Genomic DNA, 18443 nt, shown 5'->3' on the forward strand with positions numbered 1-18443 from the left:
AACTAACATACTTCAGTATTTCATCTCTGTATTGCGCACAGTGACAAAGCATCGGTGCACCAATATGTGCTAAAGAGATCAGAGGAAATAGGAATCCGTTTCTTTAGACAGCAAGTATCTGCACATTTAAATAAAAACAAAATGCTGTGGATTTTGGAAAACTGAAATAAAAACAGAAAATGGAGAAACTGAGCAGGTTTGGCAGCATTTGTGGAAACAGATTTAATGTTTTGAGTCCAGAGAATGTTTCTTCTTTGGAACTTGTTCTGAAGCTCATAATGGCTCAAAATATTATCTTTATTTCTCTCTTCAGACATGCTGTCAGACCTGCTGGGTTTCTCTAGTGCTCTCCGTAAGTATCTGAGCATTGCTGGTTGGCGGCGGCAGGGTGACCGATGAGGGGTGAAACTTCAAAAATTAAAATGAAAGACTAAACAGTACCAAAACATTTTAAAAGAAAAGCAAAATATTGTGGATGCTGGAAATCTGAAATAAAAACAGAATGCTGAAGAAACTCAGTCAGTCTGACGCATCTATAGAGATGGAAATGGAGTTACAATTTTATGAATTCATCACAAAATCATGTGGGACCTTCATTTCACTTTTGGGAATTGTCTTGGAATAAGAAAGCTTTTGACAACAAGAGATGAAAATACCTGAAAATTGGGATATGGAAAGTGAAAAAGTTAGAGGCTGTGCTAATGGTATTGCAAATAACACTAAGGTTTTGGAGTAGATTGGTAGCTCAGGTGGTGAATGTTGTGGTTGCTTGACTCGCTGAGTTGGTTCACTGTTCCACAGACTTTTCATTACCTTGCTGGGTAACATCAGCAGTGCAGCCTCTGGTGAAGCGCTGTTGTGTTTTCCCGCCTGATATTTAAACTCTGGAGGCTGTAGAGCTCGATTACCTCACTTCCGGTTTCCCTTCACAATTAAGTGTATATGGGATCTAGCTCTATGAGTTTATTGATGGCTTTCTTAGTAGAGTACCACGCTTCTAGGAATTCCTGTGCTTATCGCTGCTTTGCTTGTCCCAGGATCCTGATGTTGTCCCAATCGAACTGGTGGTTCTCCTTATTCATGTGGATGGAGATGAGTGAGAATTGGTCGTGTCTTTTTGTTGCCAGTTGATGTTCGTGTACTCTTGTTGTTAATTTCCTTCCTGTTTGTTCAATGTAATGTTTGTCGCTGTCTCTGCAAGGAATCTTGTAAATGACATTGGTCCTGGCCATAGTAGGTAGTGGGTCTTTGGTTTGGCTGAGCAGTTGGTGTAGGGTGATGTGGGTATGTGAGCTACTCTGATGCCCAGTGGTCGTGGGAGTCATGTGGTCAGTTCAGATGTGTTCCTGATGTAAGGTAGCGTGGCAAGTGTGTCGGGGCGTGTGGTATCTTCCTGGTGTTGTTCGTGTAATAGGTATCTTCTGACCCAGTTTTTCAGGTATCCATTGTCTTTGAATACCTGAAAGAGGTACTCTTCTTCTTTTGGTGTAGTTTCAAGGACAATTCGTATCCATTCAAAAACAACGGATACCAAAAACTGGGTCAGAAGATGCCTATCACACAAACGACACCAGGAAGATACTTCACGCCCTGGCACACACATCACGCTACCTTACATAAGGAACACATTTCAACTGACCACAAGACTCCTATGACCACTGGGCATCACAGTAGCACACAAACCCACATCAACCGTGTGGCAACTGCTCATCTGAACCAAAGACCCACTACCCACTGTGGACAGGTCCAATGTCATATACAAGATTCCCTGCAGAGACTGTGACAAACATTATATCAGACAGACAGGAAGGAAATTAACCACAAGGGTACACAAACAGCAACTGGCAACAAAAAATACATGACCAATGCTCACTCATCTCCATCCACATGGATAAGGAAAACCACCAATTCGGGACAACACCAGGATACGAGGGCAGGCAAAGCAGAGGTAAGCATGGGAATTTCTAGAAGCCTGGTACTCCACTAAAAAAACCATCAATAAACATATAGAGCTAGACCCCATACGCATTCCATTGCGAAGGAAAACCGGAAGTGAGGTCATCGAGCTCAACTGACACCAAAGTTTAAATAACAGGCGGGAAAACACAACAGCGCCTCATCGAAGGCTGCACTCATAAGGTTACCCAGTAGGGTAATGAAACGCCTGTGGAACAATGAATCAGCTTGATGAGCCAACCGAACGCAATAAAACACTGTTATTTGAGCTTTTTTGAGAGTTCATCACTCATGCTGTTGACAAAAAACTATTTTTAGCAATATTTGAAGGACAAATGGTCAAGGTGTGTAAGAGAAATTCCATATATTTAAAATGGTAATTTACAATGAGTTAATAAGAAATTTCAGTTGCTTTTTCAGGTGATTCCTGAATTTTATCTCTAAAACGTAGAGAATCTGAAGTGTCTGAGTACAATGAATTCAATTATTTTAGTCGCTTCTTCAGAATACTGCATTTTGTAGTTACTAGTTGGAGCTTAGAATGAATGAATCACTGTATTGTAACTTTTCATATGTATATACTCATCATAAATATTCTATTGCGGAACTGTCAGAAATACAGTGTACAGCTTGCCCTGCTAGTGACGAGAATCATTTTCTGCATGTGCTTTTTATAATGAACTGCCATAAAAAAAATTCCCACACACTGATTCTAACCTGTTTTAGCCCTGGGAATTATATGTATTACATATCTGTGCAAAGCGGAGGCCTCAAGTCTCTACAGCAATATTAAGTTAACAGCAAAAGGTCAACCATTAGCAGTATATCTGAAAGTGGTCGAGACTCTCCAGAGGCAGAGAGGTTTTTGCATTTTTTGAATATTTTCTTCTATATATGGAGTGCAATATAAAATGAACTCGTGTTACTAATTACATGTTACAACTAGCCATCATTAAATATTTTATTAATGGCCTTTTCCTACTTTTCCATCAAAGGAGCATCTTGAGACACGAACGCATAAAACTAGAAGAAGTACCGTAATATGACTTAGTTACCGCAGCTGGAGATACCATCCAGGTAACCAGGTCTGCATTGAGAATAGAATACTGCAGTCAAACAGGGACACTCAGTGAGATCAGCCTCCAAGCATGCAATATCGGTAGCTGATTGTGATATTTCTTTACAATGATTCTGTAAATTCAACGCTTTCATTGTGAGGAAAATGCACTCTTAAAGGGGCAAAGGATGGATAAACCTCTAACATTGTAAGTCAATTCTCTAACTGGGTTTTAACTGTATTTCCAACAAATGGAGAATTCCTGCTGGGAAGACAGTTTTCTCAATTTCCTCTAATGTTCAAACAGACAAATTCCCTACTGATCCTAGCATCTACAAGTTAAAAGCCTAAACGATGTATTTCCCTCTAAGTACCTGAACTGCAAATAAAAAACTAATGTCTGACTTGAGTCAGAAATAGGTTACAGTAATTAAAAGGGATTAACACTGATTAGTAACTCACTTGATGTGAAAGCTTTCCCTGACTTGCACTGTAAAGATGCAAAACTTCAATACACTGAGATATTCAGAGAAAGTTCTGGCTCCAAGTGGAAGAAAATAATTCCCATATCAACTTCAATGATGTAACATGAACAGATAGCTCATAGCTTGGGAGAAAAACACAGACAGTAAAGCACAACAAATCCATATTAGATTGAAAAGCAGAACTGTTGAGTAGCTCTTGCTTTAAGAATCAGCCAGTACAAATTTGACTAATATAACAAATATCAAGGAAACCTTTTGTGAATTTCTGTATATACAAGCAGATTTACAACAATATTAAAAATATCCTTCTACTTCAACTAGCATCATGTTCAACTGCAGTCAATTCTCCAACACGAAGTTCTGTATAAATTGCTTCACAGTCCATGATAGATTGATTATAATCCATTGGAGGGTGGCTTACATCTTTTAAAGCATTCTGCAGGATTCGCAGCATCTCTGCTTGTAGGTGTTCAGATGGCACAGCCTCAGACGTTTGACAAGTGCACAGTAGCGTGTTGTATCCATACATCCTCCTTCTGAAGCTGAAAGCAACGTACCCAAAGCTAAATATTACCGCAGTGAAGAGGAGAAACATGATTTGCTTTCTCATTTTCCACAATTTTATCACCCAAGAAACTTAGAATGTGATCCCAACAAATTTGTACCCCATTCTATTCAATAGATGAAGAGCTGCTGGTTTAAAATTGAGGTCTTCCTGCCCAATGTTTGAAGTTAAATTTTACTGCATGAAATAGTTTTTATTTTGTTGTTAAGCAGGTAGAAGTGTACTCACTGTCACAAGATGTTAGATTGCAACGTTGCCATGTGGTTGGTCGCTTCTTCCATCCACAATACTGATCAGCTACAGTCTCATTATTTCTCTTGTGAATACAAGCGACACGGCGAGACTGGAAACCAATTCCACATGTTGCTGCACACTGTCTCCATGGTCCTGTTCTCCACTCCACGTTACATTTACTTGATTTACATCTTCTGGCAGACGCTGGCCTGTGGATAGCAACACATTGTTACTAATGATTGGTGCAGGATTGGACTGGGAGCCTTTGAGAAGGTGAGTGGAACTGTCTGCAGGATGTGAAGATTTTGAGAGATAACGTCAATGCCGCTGTTTGTTTGCTGTTTGTGTAGGAAAAGATAACTGAGATATGGAATGCAACATCAGCAAAATTCCCAAGGAAACTTGATCTCCCAGGAATTCCATTTGATAAAAGAAATCATTACAGCTACTTGTTTGTCATAAAGCCTAATCAATCAGCCAAAGCAATTCTCAGATGAAAGCCCATCAAAAATCTACATACCGAAGATTTTATGCAGTTACCATAAAATAAGGGCCCTAGCTATATACGGGGCAAACAACAATTTCTAACAATATAGAGGCATACAGTCATACAGCACAGAAACAGACTCTTCGGTCCATCTTGTCCATGCTGACCAAATTTTCCAAACTAACCTAGTCCCGCTTGCTAGCATTTGGTCCATATCCCTCTAAACCTTTTCTTTTCATGGACATATCCAACAGTCTTTTAAATGTTATGATTGTACTGACATCCACCACTTCTTCTAGCAGTTCATTCCAGATATGAAACACCTTGTGTGAAAAAGTTTCCACTTTTTAGGTCCCTTTTAAATCTTCTTCCTCTTAACTTAAAAATATGCCCCCTAATTTTGAACTCCCTCCACCCTAGAGAAAAGACCTTTGCTATTCACCTTATCTATGCCTCTCATGATTTTATAAACCCCAATATGGTCACCTCTGAACCTCATACGCTCCAGTAATGAAAGTCCCAGCCTATCCAGCCTCTCCTTACAACTCAAACCTTCCAGTCCCGGTAACATTCTGGTAAACCTTTACTGAACCTTCTCCAATTTAATAATATCCTTCTCTTGGATTTGCATCCTTAACCCAGAATTACAGAGGATCCAGAGTTTGGAGCTAACAAAACTAAAGGCATGGCTACCAGTGGTGGGACAATTAAAGTCGGGGATGCTCTAAAGACCAGATTAGATGGGCATAGGTACCTTGCAGGATAGAGAGGCTGATGGGAGTTAAAGAGATAGAGAGGGGGCTAGGCCCTGCATGGATTTGAAAACTAAGACGAGAGCAGACCAATACCCCAGGTGTAGTCTCGCCCAGGCCATGTACAACTCCAGCAAGACATCCCTCCTCTTGTACTTGAATCCTCTCACTACAGAGGTCAACATACCATTTGCTCTGTGAACCTGCATGCTTACTTTCAGTGGTGGATGTACAAGGACAACCAATTCTTGTTGCACTGTCTCTTTCCCAATGTATCGCCAGCCAGACAATAAGGTGCCTTCCTGTTTTGGCTATCGAAGTGGTTAATGTCACATTTGTCCACATTATACTACTATGCATTTGCCCTCTCACTCAACTTGTCTGACTTCAACGTAGAAATGAAAATAATTTTCTCCAGGTGAACCCATCAGTGATATCGCAAAGCTCACTTTAAACAAACCTCCCGTTACTATTTCAAATACTTCAAATGATTTAAAATTAGGGAAATCATCACCATTCATAAATAGTTTTCAATAACTTTGCCACGTAAATGGTAGGGTCACAAATGTCAACAAAGAAACTATTTTCAATCAGTTGCTTAGTACCTTTTGATTTGGTCACAGGTGATTTCTGTGGCTGAAGTTCCATTCGTATACTGACATACAATTTGACGGTGCTGTACTGCAACATTGTGACCCACACAGCGACCAGAGCACTGTGAAACAAAACAAGTGTTTATTGCTGGGGGTACTGAAGATGTTATGTGCTGAAAGAATGTGGGTTTTGACAGAATAATGAGATATATTAATAACTTTATTAGCGGCAATAAATATACTGATCCACAGAGTTTGTGGACTGTAGCTTAGCAATACCAAGCTAAAACCTATAACATTGTTGTGCTCATGCTTACTCATTTATTCAGTCATCATACAACAGGGGCCTAGGTTATTTCAGTGGCTAACAACAATCTCGACCATTATGGAACCTTTGATCCAATAAACTGTCTAAAGGTGCTTCAATCAAAAAAGATGACCACAAAAAATGTGGAGGGTCCCCTCCTTCATCATTGAACTAAAATAGGTATGGACTTCATAGTGTCTTTTTCACAGTCTGTCATAATTGGAATCACTCACTTTACATTTTCCAGAGATCCATTCACTTTTTTCTTGCTTGCTCTCCTCGTTGTGTATTTGTTATTCATTCCATTGAATTTACAGCAAGGCCTTTAAACCTTTGGGTTACCTTAAAGGTGAAATATCTTTGCAAACCTCAGTTGAATGCAATGCCATGAGAATACATATCTTACAGCAACTGAATGTCTGAGACCCAACAGAATAGTTGCTTAAAAAAAGAGCAAAGATACTGCTTAAATGTTATTTGTGCAGGTAAACTTTTTTTTAATAAGATGTTCGCTGTACTTGGCTTAAACCTCCAGAAAAATGCAATATGTAACATTTGGCAGACTCACCTATTTTCCCATGACATCAGGGAATTAAATGCAGTAAGGTGTTAAGCGAAGTAACCAGTATCAAGTGTTCTAATGCAGAATTTTGTCGATTACCAATAACTTAATGGCTACTGATTTACACTTTGCTAATCAAATGTCAACTGCAGGGCAGTTGCACAACATACTAACTGCATGAATGACATACTGCACAGCAACAAGATTAAATGGCTGGTGTCATATGATGCCATCAGAAGATCATGAACTGGAGAAAAGCTCCCCCTTTGACAATTTTTTTTGTAACTATTAAATCATGGATTATGAATATAAACAGATTAGGGTTTATACATTAACATCATTGACAAGCCAATTGCTGTATTTAGAAACTCACATCACAGTTTTCACCAAAATAAAGACCGGGATGGCACTTAATCTAACACCGTATCAACAATATCATTAAAACTATATTTTATAAAATTCCTGTGGCTTGTAGTTCTGCTATTTTTTCGCTGAAAAGAAAGTCATTAGAGTAAAATTCTTAGGAGAGTTTTGTACAAGAGGGGTCAGTAGGAATTCCACACAAGAGCTTTCACAAGCATGCTCATAATATGGCCTCAGCAAAATTTCAAACTCTTTCATTCTTCATCATGATCATCATTCATATCAAAAAGAACCAAATAATTCTTAGCAGAGATATGTAGCATTACCTGTCCCCACGATGGACTGTTCCACCTTGCGCAAGGCTGTAATAAGCAATCCTCTACTTCAGCAGGCTGTTCTCTGTTGTCTCCACAATACACAGGAGGTAATGTTCTTACTGTTCCAGTGGCTGTTAGCTGCTCACATGTCACTCTGCGCTGGCGAATTCCTTTCCCGCAGGAGACAGAACACTCTGACAATGGCATCACAACCCACCTAGAGATACACAAATTGGCTTAATAAAAAGGCAGTTTTTAATATTATGAAATGATTTGAGTTAATGCAAAATCATTTCTTAGTGATGACAAAAAAAGGCTAAATAAGGCAGAGTCAATTTTGCTAACATGCTTAATAAAGTTAACATTCACGAGACTATTTTTGTTGAAGCTGTAAGTATTCATTGTGTTTACAAAGTGGTTAACTTGTTATCAAAAATGGCAGTTGGGAATGCAAAATAAATGCTGAAGATAGAGCTAGGGATAGTGCTCACTCAAATTACAATACCAACTACAGTGACAAGATCATATTCTTCTGAGTCATTAAATCAAAATCCCATATTTTCATTACCTGCAACTTCAGAACCTCCTGCACAAAATTGTCCTGGTGACAGCTTGAAGGCTGAATGCAGCATGTGGACATTAAGTAATATGCTGATGGATACAACATTTTTTGTCTATGGATTGTGTTGCTCATTTTCATGAGATGATTGGACTGTACCATGGCTCTGCTTTTTATCGTGACACCCAATCTCCAATATGCTCATCATCAAAAATGTTATAGCAAGTACGTTGACTTAATTATAATTCAATTATCTCGAATGAACCAATATTGCTAATTTCATTACGCTTATGTTAAATGGCAGCAACAATGCTAGTGATTAATTTTGTTAAACAAATGCGTAACGTTGCGACAATTTCAACTTGCACTTGATAGTCCTTCCATTAAGTCCCTTTGTTTAATCAGCCAATGCCATGTACCCTGCTCCCTACCACTCTACACCCATAATTGTAAAGGATCAAACAATGTAAGTAATAGAATATTCCATTTAGTTTCAAGTGAAATATAGACTTCTTAACTGTTCTTTGTTGCTTAAGTTCTTCATTGACCTCACAGCTGTGGCTCAGTGGTAACACACTTGCCTTTGGATCAAGAGGTTGAGAGTTCAAGCCTTATGCCAGGAACTTGAGGTGCTAAAATGTAGGCTGATATTCCAACGCAGTACTGAGGGAAAGCTCTGCTTGGCAGTGAGGTCTTTGGTAAAGATGATAGAATCCTTACAGTGTGGAAACAGGCTATTTGACCCAATGAGTCCGCACTGACCCGCCAAACAGCACCCCACCCGGACCCATCCACCTACCCTATCCCTGTAATCCTGCATTTCCTGTGATTAACCAACCTGCGCATTCCTGAACACTACGGGCAATTTAGCATTGCCAATCCACCTAACTTGCATATCTTTGGACAATGGGAGGAAACCAGAGCACCTAGTGGAAACCCACCTGACATGGGGAGAATGTGCAAACTTTACACAGACAGTTGCCCAAGGCTAGAATCAAACTTGGATTCCTGGCGCTGTGAGACAGCCATGAGAACCACTGAGAGTAGGACTTGCATTTATATAACGTACTTCATGGCCTTGGAAGGTTACAAAGTTCCATACAGCCAACGAAATGCTACTGAAGTGTAGCCACTGTAGTAATCTAGGAAATATAGGAGCCAATTTGTAAACAGCAAACTCCCACAAACAGCAATGTGATAATGACCCAATAATCTGTTTTTATGATGCTGATTAAGGGACAAGTATTAAATAAAAACCAAAAGAACTGCTGATGCTGTAAATCAGGAACAAAAACAAAGTTGCTGGAAAAGCTCAGCAGGTCCGAGAGCATCTGTTGAGGAGAAAACAGAGTTAACATTTCGGGTTCAGTGACCCTTCCTCAGAACTGATGGTGGCTGGGAAAACGTCAGTTCATATGCAGAAAATATGGAGGTGCGTGGGGCATGGAGTAAAAGGGACAAGTATTAGTTAGGGCACCAGGGACAACTTCTCTGCTGCTCTACAAAACAGCATCATATATTTTACATCCCCCTGGCAAAGTCTCAACTTGATACCTCATTTAAGAGGCATTACCGCTAACAGTGTGGCATTTCCTCACTGCAGTGTTGTCTAGAATTTTGTGCTCATGTCCTGGAGTGGGCTTTGAACTCACAACCTTTTTACTCCTGAGGTGAGAATTTTACCAACTGATATGATCCAGATTAAATTCTCACCAGCTTCCTCAGATGGGCCTAAAAAGTTCTGGGCCATTATTTGGAAGTAGAATAGAAGAATTTGCCAGTATCTAGGCCAACAACAGTTATCCCTCACTCAACACCCAAAACAGATTATCTGGCACGATCACATTCATCCATTTGGGTATACATGCAAATTAGCTTCATAAATTACAGTATTGCAAAAGTATTTCATTGGCTGTAAAATATTTTGGGTTATCATAAGGTTGCAAAACCCCTGTACGAATGCGAATCTCTCTTCACTTTTATCATTGTCATTATTTCTGTCAATACGATGCTACTTTGAATTATCTGCATATCTTTCCATTTCATTAGACATATCAAATAAGGCTTGAAAATATCATTCATGATGTCAGTGTGTAAAAGGTAAATGCATTCATATATTTTAACAACTAATATTTAACAACTCATTTATCAATTTTAATCAGAGGTCATCAACCTCACAGATTAACTGTTTTTCTCTCCACAGATCCTGCATGATCTGCGCAGTTTCTCCAACATTTACTGTTACAAGATTTCCAGAATCTGCAGTATTGTGTTTGGCATTAATTCATTTTTCAAATTGGAAATTAACCAATGCAGAAATTGCATAATGAAACTTATTTTGTTCCTGATGATCATGAAAAGCAAAATGGGGCCAACCATCTTCACTAATGCAATGCACAGATATATTGATGGATATTTATTTGTTATATTCTACGTGGTTCTGGCCCCGGTCAATGCAACAGCCAGATTAGCAGTTCATACAGAAAGTACTGTTGTGTGGAAAATCCAATATTTAGGATAAAATATTTATTGAAAAATCAATGAATGTTGGGGTTTACAGCCTGACACTGAGAAAACCATTGGATTTCTGGCTGGGTCCATGTTTAAAGACTGAAACAGGTGAAATAGTTTTATTAGAGATGGGTCAGTGCACTAGAAGTTGAGAAATTTTGTCAATAAAAACTTCATTGCAACAATGTTTGCAGCCTTTGTTACCTGGGAGTAAAAGGACATCAGTTTTGCAGAACAGGTATCTCTTAAAGGTATCAGGACAACTTCCAATGCCTAGAGGAGCTGTTCTCATTTTAACCCAGGCTATTAAATAGCCTTGGTGTTGGACAATGAAATTGAGAAATGTGAATTGCTGATTTGCTTCTCTGCCAACTTGGCAAGCAAACAATAACTTGTTGAGACCGAGATAATTTAACAGCTTCTTGCTCTCTATACTTTTCAAGAGTTTTGACATAATTGGCAGAAGAGATTCTGGGATGTAGTTATCAGAGTCTGACCTTGACCCCTCTTACAGTTGCACATGAGGTTTGTAGCTTTTTACTGATTTGGGAAATGATTTGACAGCATTAATTGAAATAGATGAGCAAGAGAGCAGCTGGTTACACAAAGAGTGTTTGGAGAGACCAACAACCTGTGCCTTTGGGGTTAGCAATTTTTCTGGGATCCAGGTTTTCAACACGTTGAACTTTCATGAGCACAATTCTTTACTTGGCCGATGGAGTTACTGGGGTCTAATGGAACATTTGGTACTGGATCTTCAATTTTGGGTGACAGATTTGCTTTGGCAATGTCCACAAAAATGAGGCATGGGACACTACCTTCGCAGAATGAGGGAGAGTTCTATCAGGTCCTTATGTTGGAAACATATTTTTACAATCTTCCACCACTCCGTGGAGTCTATCTAATAATCCTGCAGTTTGGAATTGATCTTTGACTTTGTATCTTTGATGAACTGACAATAGAGCCTTTTCATATTGGGAATAGTTTGGCAATATGTTTCTCAGTGTTTTGATTGCCTGATGTTTCCCATTTATCAACACATTATTTTTGGCTAACACACAACTTTCATAAACCCAGCATTCTGCGCCAAACTTTAACCGAATAAGATTCAACTCTAACAATAAATATAACGTTTTTGGTCTGTATTTGACAAAGTCTCAAACAATGACATGTTTATTAGGATGACAGCGCAAAGTAGAAATGACAGCTTGAATTTCTTTTTGTTTTGATTCTGAAGCATTTTGGGGCAATTTTTCATCTTTGAGTTGCAATATAAGTGCAAAGTGTTGTTTATCTTTCTCAATTATTTTTTAAATTTGAGAGTTACTGGTTTGGCCAACATTTATTGCCCATTTCTAATTATCCTTAGGAAAGTGGCAGTGAGCTGCCCTCTTCAACTGCTGAAGTTGATTCCTTTAGGGACACCCACAATGCTGTCAGTAAAGACAATAAATGGCGACTGGCTTGGAGGGAAATTGCAGGTGGTCGTGCCCTGTGTATTTGCTGCATCAGTCCCTGTAGATGGGAAAGATAGTTGAATTCTCTTGTTACAGATGGTCATTCTTTGGCACATATGTGGCTTGAAGGCTATTCGACACTTGTCAGACCGAGCCTGATGTCATGCCCATCTTGTTGGAGAGGAACGTGAATGTCTTCAATATCTGAGGAGCTGTGAATCGTGCTGATTGCCTGGTTACAGAAACATACAATACATGGTAAATTCCAAGATCTTCAGTTCTGTAGGGAGGGTCATGGCCTTGAAATGTTAAATCTGCTTTCCCTCCACAGATGCTGCCAGACCTGCTGAGTGTCTCCAGAAATACCTTTTGTCCAAGGTATCTATTGTATATGGTTGGCCCTCACTGCTGGTAGTCAAATGGAGGCTGAGAATATACCTTGGACAATTTGCCTTTCAAGTTTAGCTCTTTCAAATAAACGTAAATGCATAAAAAATAAAAACACAATAAACATTGAAAGGAGGAAATGATTGCCATTCATGAAATATCCTATAGGATTTCCCAACTTGTTTTGCAATCAATGGAGCAATTGGAAATATTCTATTGTATGTATATGGGCAACTAATTTACACACAGTGAGATCCTGCAAAATCTCTAAGATATTCTTTAGCTCAGTTTCCTTTTTGCCTCCTACACTATCCAGATGTCCATTACTGAGTTTCAACCTTCCTCTGTAGCTTTCTTCTGGACTTTTTTTCTGCACATTTTAGGCTCAATGTGCCAAAAATAGTGGGAGGCAAACGCCTAGTGGTATTATCGCTGGACTATTAATCCAGAGAACCAGGAAACGTTCTGGGCCAGGATTCAAGTCCTCCCATGGTAGATGGTAGAAGTTGAATTCAATTAAAATAATCTGGAATTAAGAATCTAATGATGACCACGAATCCATTGTCAATTGTTGGAAAAATCCATCTGGTTCACAAATGCCTTTTAGGGAAAAAGCTGCCTTTCTTACCTGGTCTGGCCTACATGTGATTCCAGACCCACTGCAATGTGGTTGACTCTAAACTGCCCTCTGGGCAATTAGGGATGGGCAATAAATGCTCGCTCAGCTGCGACACACACATCCTGTGAATGTAAAATAAAAATGCTTCCTGGTTTTCAATGATCTCTGGCTGCCTATATTTGCATGGATCTTCTCATCAGAAATCCAATAGATCAAGTGTTGGTCTCACACAGCACAAATGCCCTGAGAAGGTTTGCAGTTATACTTAAAAAAAAAAGGTACCCCAAAAACTGCACCGTTCCAGCAATCACCTAGCAGAAGATAGGCAATTAAAGCTCTGAGTGTTGTAATTCTTGTGATTGAGTCCACTTGCATTACAGACATGCACTGCTACTAGAGAATCTTCACTGCGTTTAATTGACAAATTAAATATTACAATTTAAAAAAACCACAACCACGGCGCTTTCTACGTTAAAGAAAGCAGATGGCCTGAAATTACGCTGCATTGCAGTAAAACCAGCAGGTTGTCAAGACGATGACATGATTTTTTCTGAGTTTCACTTCCAATTTAATTTCACTCACATCCTAAAAAGCACCTATATCATGGTGTTCACATTAGAGTCACAGCAAATTTGGAGGTTGCGCTGGAAGTTTGAACTTGGGTTGGAACCAATAGCTCATTACAGCTGGAGTTCAGATTATTGCACAAGGCAAGCATGAAAGAACACATTGTGCAATAGAATCTCAAGGGGCATTCAAGGCATGCTGACAATTCAACATATTAAATTAGCACTGCAAGTGAAGTTCAGAAGAATTACACATGAGTAAAATTAGAAGCAAGTGTTTGGCATAAGAATTTATGACAGCAGAAAACCATTTTTATGTGGATTCTCCATCCCAAGAACCAAGCAGAATAAACATTTGTGACTACCTTCTCTTGTAGTTTAAAGGTACATATAGTCGAAATAATGATTTCCACACCACACAGTGCTTCACAAAGTGAAGACATCAGAGGTGACAGGTATTCACCGGCTGTGCAAGTCCAATTTTGAAATCATATTGCACCAAGACTGAACTTATGCTTGACAATCCTCAAGTACAGTCGAATAAGAAATCAAAACTGAGATCCCAAAGGTGGATCCCACCCTCAACCACAGGTAATGCAAGGAGGCAAGTTCCAAATACAAACCAAATAAAAACTGAAAGAACTGTAAATCAAGAATAAAAACAGCAGCTTCTCCAGAAATATCTGTTTTTGTCCAAGATATCTAATGTAAAACAGATTTAAAATATTGTAATTAAAATATTGGAAAAAAAAACCTTGTTTTTATCCCAACTACATATCAGCCAGAACGAGTATGGAAAGAGGTAGCTCTGAAAATAGGGGATCTTACAGAAATCAGAAATGACACAAGACCTGGCTATAGTCCAACAGGTTTATTTGAAAACAGAAACTTTTGAAGCTTTGTTCCTTCTTAAGGTGTTAGTGAGAGAAGTGATATTGGACACAAAATTTATAAAGGGTCACACCACTAGTGAGGATGTATTAAAACAAAACTAAGATGTTGTTAAATCTTTAATCAGTTAAAATGTTTTATTTGCTTACTATGTATATGTAAATCCCCAAACTTCTTTCAAGTCACTGCCCTGAAAGAACTAAAGATTTTATTAGTGTAAAGGAGAGGTGACATTTTAGCTCAGACAATGCATGTTAGTTGTGAGGTCTTGTTTAGAAACTTAGGTTTGCTTAATATATCCTCATCAGTCTGGAAGGTACTTCCAGGATTGTGATCCAGAGACTGTGAAGAAATAGCATCTTACTTTGATGTCAAGGAAACTTGCAGGTGATGGTATTTCCAACTTTCTGTTCCCTTGATCTTTCACAGGGTAGAGATGGGGCATTAGAAGGCATTGTTGAAGGAGCTAAGGTGACTTGCTATTGTTCATGAGCTATCAGGCTCAAAGTTATGTAAATAAAATGCTAAATGCTGAAAATACTCAACAGATCAGACAATATCTGAAGAGAGAAACAGATTATCATGATCTTTCTTCAAAAAGACAGATTGAGTGGTGAGCCACTCCATCAATTTTCCCCCCCCCAAGGCCACAAACTGGATTGGATTCTTATCCAGGCTGCATAAATGAAGCTGTGTGGAAAAATAAATTGGGTATAAATAATGAATCATGTGGTTAACAGCAAACAGAAGGTAGAACCAGAAAACCTGGTATTCACTTGATGATCAGGCAGGTCTATTTCTTCAAATTCACTATCAGGACTTAGGTATCACTGACAAGGCATTTGTTGCCCATGTTGATATGTCCTTGACAAGGTGACAGTGAGCTATTTTCTTCAACCACTGCAAACACCGGTGGAGGTGAAAGTACTCCTAGTGAGAGAAAAATTCTAAGATTTTGTGCCCTTTAAGAAAAAAATTAAATTGATGAATAGGAAAATTTTATATTTTAAACTTTGGGAAAATTTAATAAAGTATCAGATTCACACCCAATCATTGTAGTCCTTTTGCAAGCTTTTTCATTGATATAGTTCCTGCTTGTTGATATACATTGATACTTGCAGTTTCAGAGGAAACTGCATCATCCAGTCTTTTGTATCCATCAGGCTTAAACCTAATAGAGTCATTTTTAATAACCTGAGGTGAAGGTCCTATCTTGTATTGTTGTTCTCTTCTTTATGTGACAGCTAACAATTCAATCACACTTCATTACTTTCCATTGCTCTGGCTGCTGGAAGTGAACAGCCAACTTGCAAAATGGTAGTCATCTCATACAGTAAATTTCATTTAAAGCACATACCTCTTTTGACAGCTAACAGTATGCACAAAACCTTGACAAACTTGCAGCTGATCTATATTGAATCCTTTAATGTTGCTTGGTTCACACCATCATAAAAGGAACTTTACCGCCTCTCACTTTTACCTGGTCCATCTCTGACTCCGCTCTTCCCTTCCCTACCTTGCATTCCATTTTGTGGGATAGGCTGGCCACCGATATACACTACAAATCCAATGACCACATTTACCTTGACTATACATCCTGTTTCCAGTAAAGACTTCATCCCATTCTCCCAGATTCTTCATCACATCTGTTCTGACAATACCATCTTCTGAAGGGAGTGGGAGGTGCCTCAGGAATGTTCACCTTTTTCCCCAACCAAGAAATCGTTGACACCATGGTTGACAGTGTTCTTAGCCATGTCAGACCCATCTCCTGTACTTCTGCCCTCACCTCTTTCCTTCCATCTCATAAAGGTATGCTCCCTCTGGTCCTCACTCACCACACCACCCACCTCTGCATCCAAAGGATTTTAAGTCACCATTTTGGTCACCTCCAGCGGGATGCCACACCCAGACATCCCTCCCCTCTCTAGTTAGCATTCCGCAGGAATCATTTTCTCCAGGACACCTTGGTCCACTGCACCTCCAATGTGAACATCCCTGTGACATCCCCAGAACTGTGACAAACACTACATTGGACAAACTGGCAGAAAGCTAGCCACCAGGATACATGAACATCAACTAGCCACAAAACGACATGACCCACTATCAGTCGTATCCTTACATACAGATAAGGAAGGACACCACTTTGATTGGGACAACACATCCATCCTAGGACAGGCCAAACAGAGACATGCACGAGAATTCCTAGAAGCATGGCATTCCAACTGGAACTCCATCAACAAACACATTGATTTGGAGCCAATCTACCATCCCTTGAGAAAAAGAACGGGAAATGACATCACCAACCCAAGGAAACCTAACCAGATAAATAGAAAGCGGAACATAACACCAGCGCTTCGTCAGAGGCTCACTGATGATGTTACCTAGAATGGTGACGAAATGTCTGAAAACTAACCTTCCAGCTCAGCGAGCAAATTCACATCCCGTGAACATCCCTTCCTACGGCACCTTCCCGTGCAATCGCAGAAAGCATAACACCTTGCCATTTACCTCCTCCCTTCTCACCATCCAAGATCACAGATGCACCCTCCAGTTGAAGCAATGATTTACCTGCAAGTCATTCAATCTAGTCTCCTGTATTCACTGTTCACAATATTGTGTCCTCTACACTGGGGAGAAAAGATACAGACTGGGCGACTGCTTTGCAGAACATCTATGTTCTGTTTCAAAAATGACCCTGAGCTTGCAGTTGCCTGCCACTCCAATATACCACTGCGTTCCCACACCAACATTTCTGTCTCAGGTCTGCTACAGTGCTCCAACGAGCCACAGCACAAGCTCAAAGGACATCTCATTTCCTGCTTGGGGACCCTGCAGAGTTCAACAACTTCAGAGTTTGAGTCCTTCCTTCCCTGCTTTTTATCCACTCCACACACGGTCCTGTTATGACATGGATTTCTTTTAGCAGAGTCACAGGTTCCCATGGGTCCATTATCACATTACATGGGCTGAATTCAGCACAGCTAACCCATTTTCTCACACTTAGCCCTTATTTTCACTTATTCAGCTTGATATCCATAACACCCCTGTTTCCCACTCTCTCCCACTGAGCTCCATCTCCATGTATCCACTCACCTCTTCCTTCTTCCATTCTGTCTCCCCCACAAATCATCTTCAGCATAAATACCAGTTTTCTTTGGCCACTAACAGTTCTGATGAAGAGTCATCGGACTCATAACATTAGCTTTGCTTTCTACCCACTGATGCTACGAGACCTGCTGCTTTTCTCCAGTAATTTCATTTCTGTTTCAAACAATATTTATTTTCTTTAAGAAAGAGCCATAAAGGCATGTTTGGGAATAGTTATCTGACTTTAAACTGTCTGGATGAGAAATGGTTTGTCAATCATAAATTTAAATACTGGTCAATTGGTCACACTTCAAAACTTGCGGTCTGTGATTCTTCTCGGCGAGAATTCCCACAGGAAAGTTTCAAAAATTCTGACTGGCAGCTGTAAGGATCTTTCTTAGCTAAGGAAACTCCTGAGCACAGGAGCACAGCAGGATCTAGGGCAGTCAGGGAGGTAGCGCAAGGGTCACAGGTGGGAGAACAGGACACTCAATGAGATTCCGAACAGTGGTAATAGCCAGATGAATAACATGTGCATTTTGTCGAAATAAAAGCAGGAGCCACTCAAGATGACAACCAGCTGACTGGTTAAGTATTCCACAAACGTTACTGAAGTCACCTGTTCAGTACCTAATGTTACAGGTTTTAACTAGGCCGGGAAAGAGCACTAACAAGTGTCTGTTTC

At 39.6% G+C, this 18443-nt stretch overlaps 1 protein-coding gene across 1 annotated transcript in view; it reads right to left on the reverse strand.

Annotated features, from left to right (window-relative positions):
* Positions 1 to 1799: 1799 nt before the first annotated feature.
* adamtsl3 (ADAMTS-like 3) overlaps positions 1800 to 18443 on the reverse strand; it is a 582072-nt gene continuing 565428 nt past the window's right edge. The window contains exons 28-31 of the mRNA XM_048563174.2: positions 7688 to 7895; positions 6142 to 6251; positions 4292 to 4506; positions 1800 to 4040 (exon numbers count right to left, since the gene is read on the reverse strand). Coding sequence (XP_048419131.1) covers positions 3925 to 4040; positions 4292 to 4506; positions 6142 to 6251; positions 7688 to 7895 — 649 coding nt within the window. The 3' untranslated portion in view covers positions 1800 to 3924. The remainder of the gene's footprint in view (positions 4041 to 4291; positions 4507 to 6141; positions 6252 to 7687; positions 7896 to 18443) is intronic.

This window comes from Stegostoma tigrinum, chromosome 33 (assembly GCF_030684315.1).
Source record: "Stegostoma tigrinum isolate sSteTig4 chromosome 33, sSteTig4.hap1, whole genome shotgun sequence".
Lineage (NCBI taxonomy): Eukaryota > Metazoa > Chordata > Chondrichthyes > Orectolobiformes > Stegostomatidae > Stegostoma > Stegostoma tigrinum.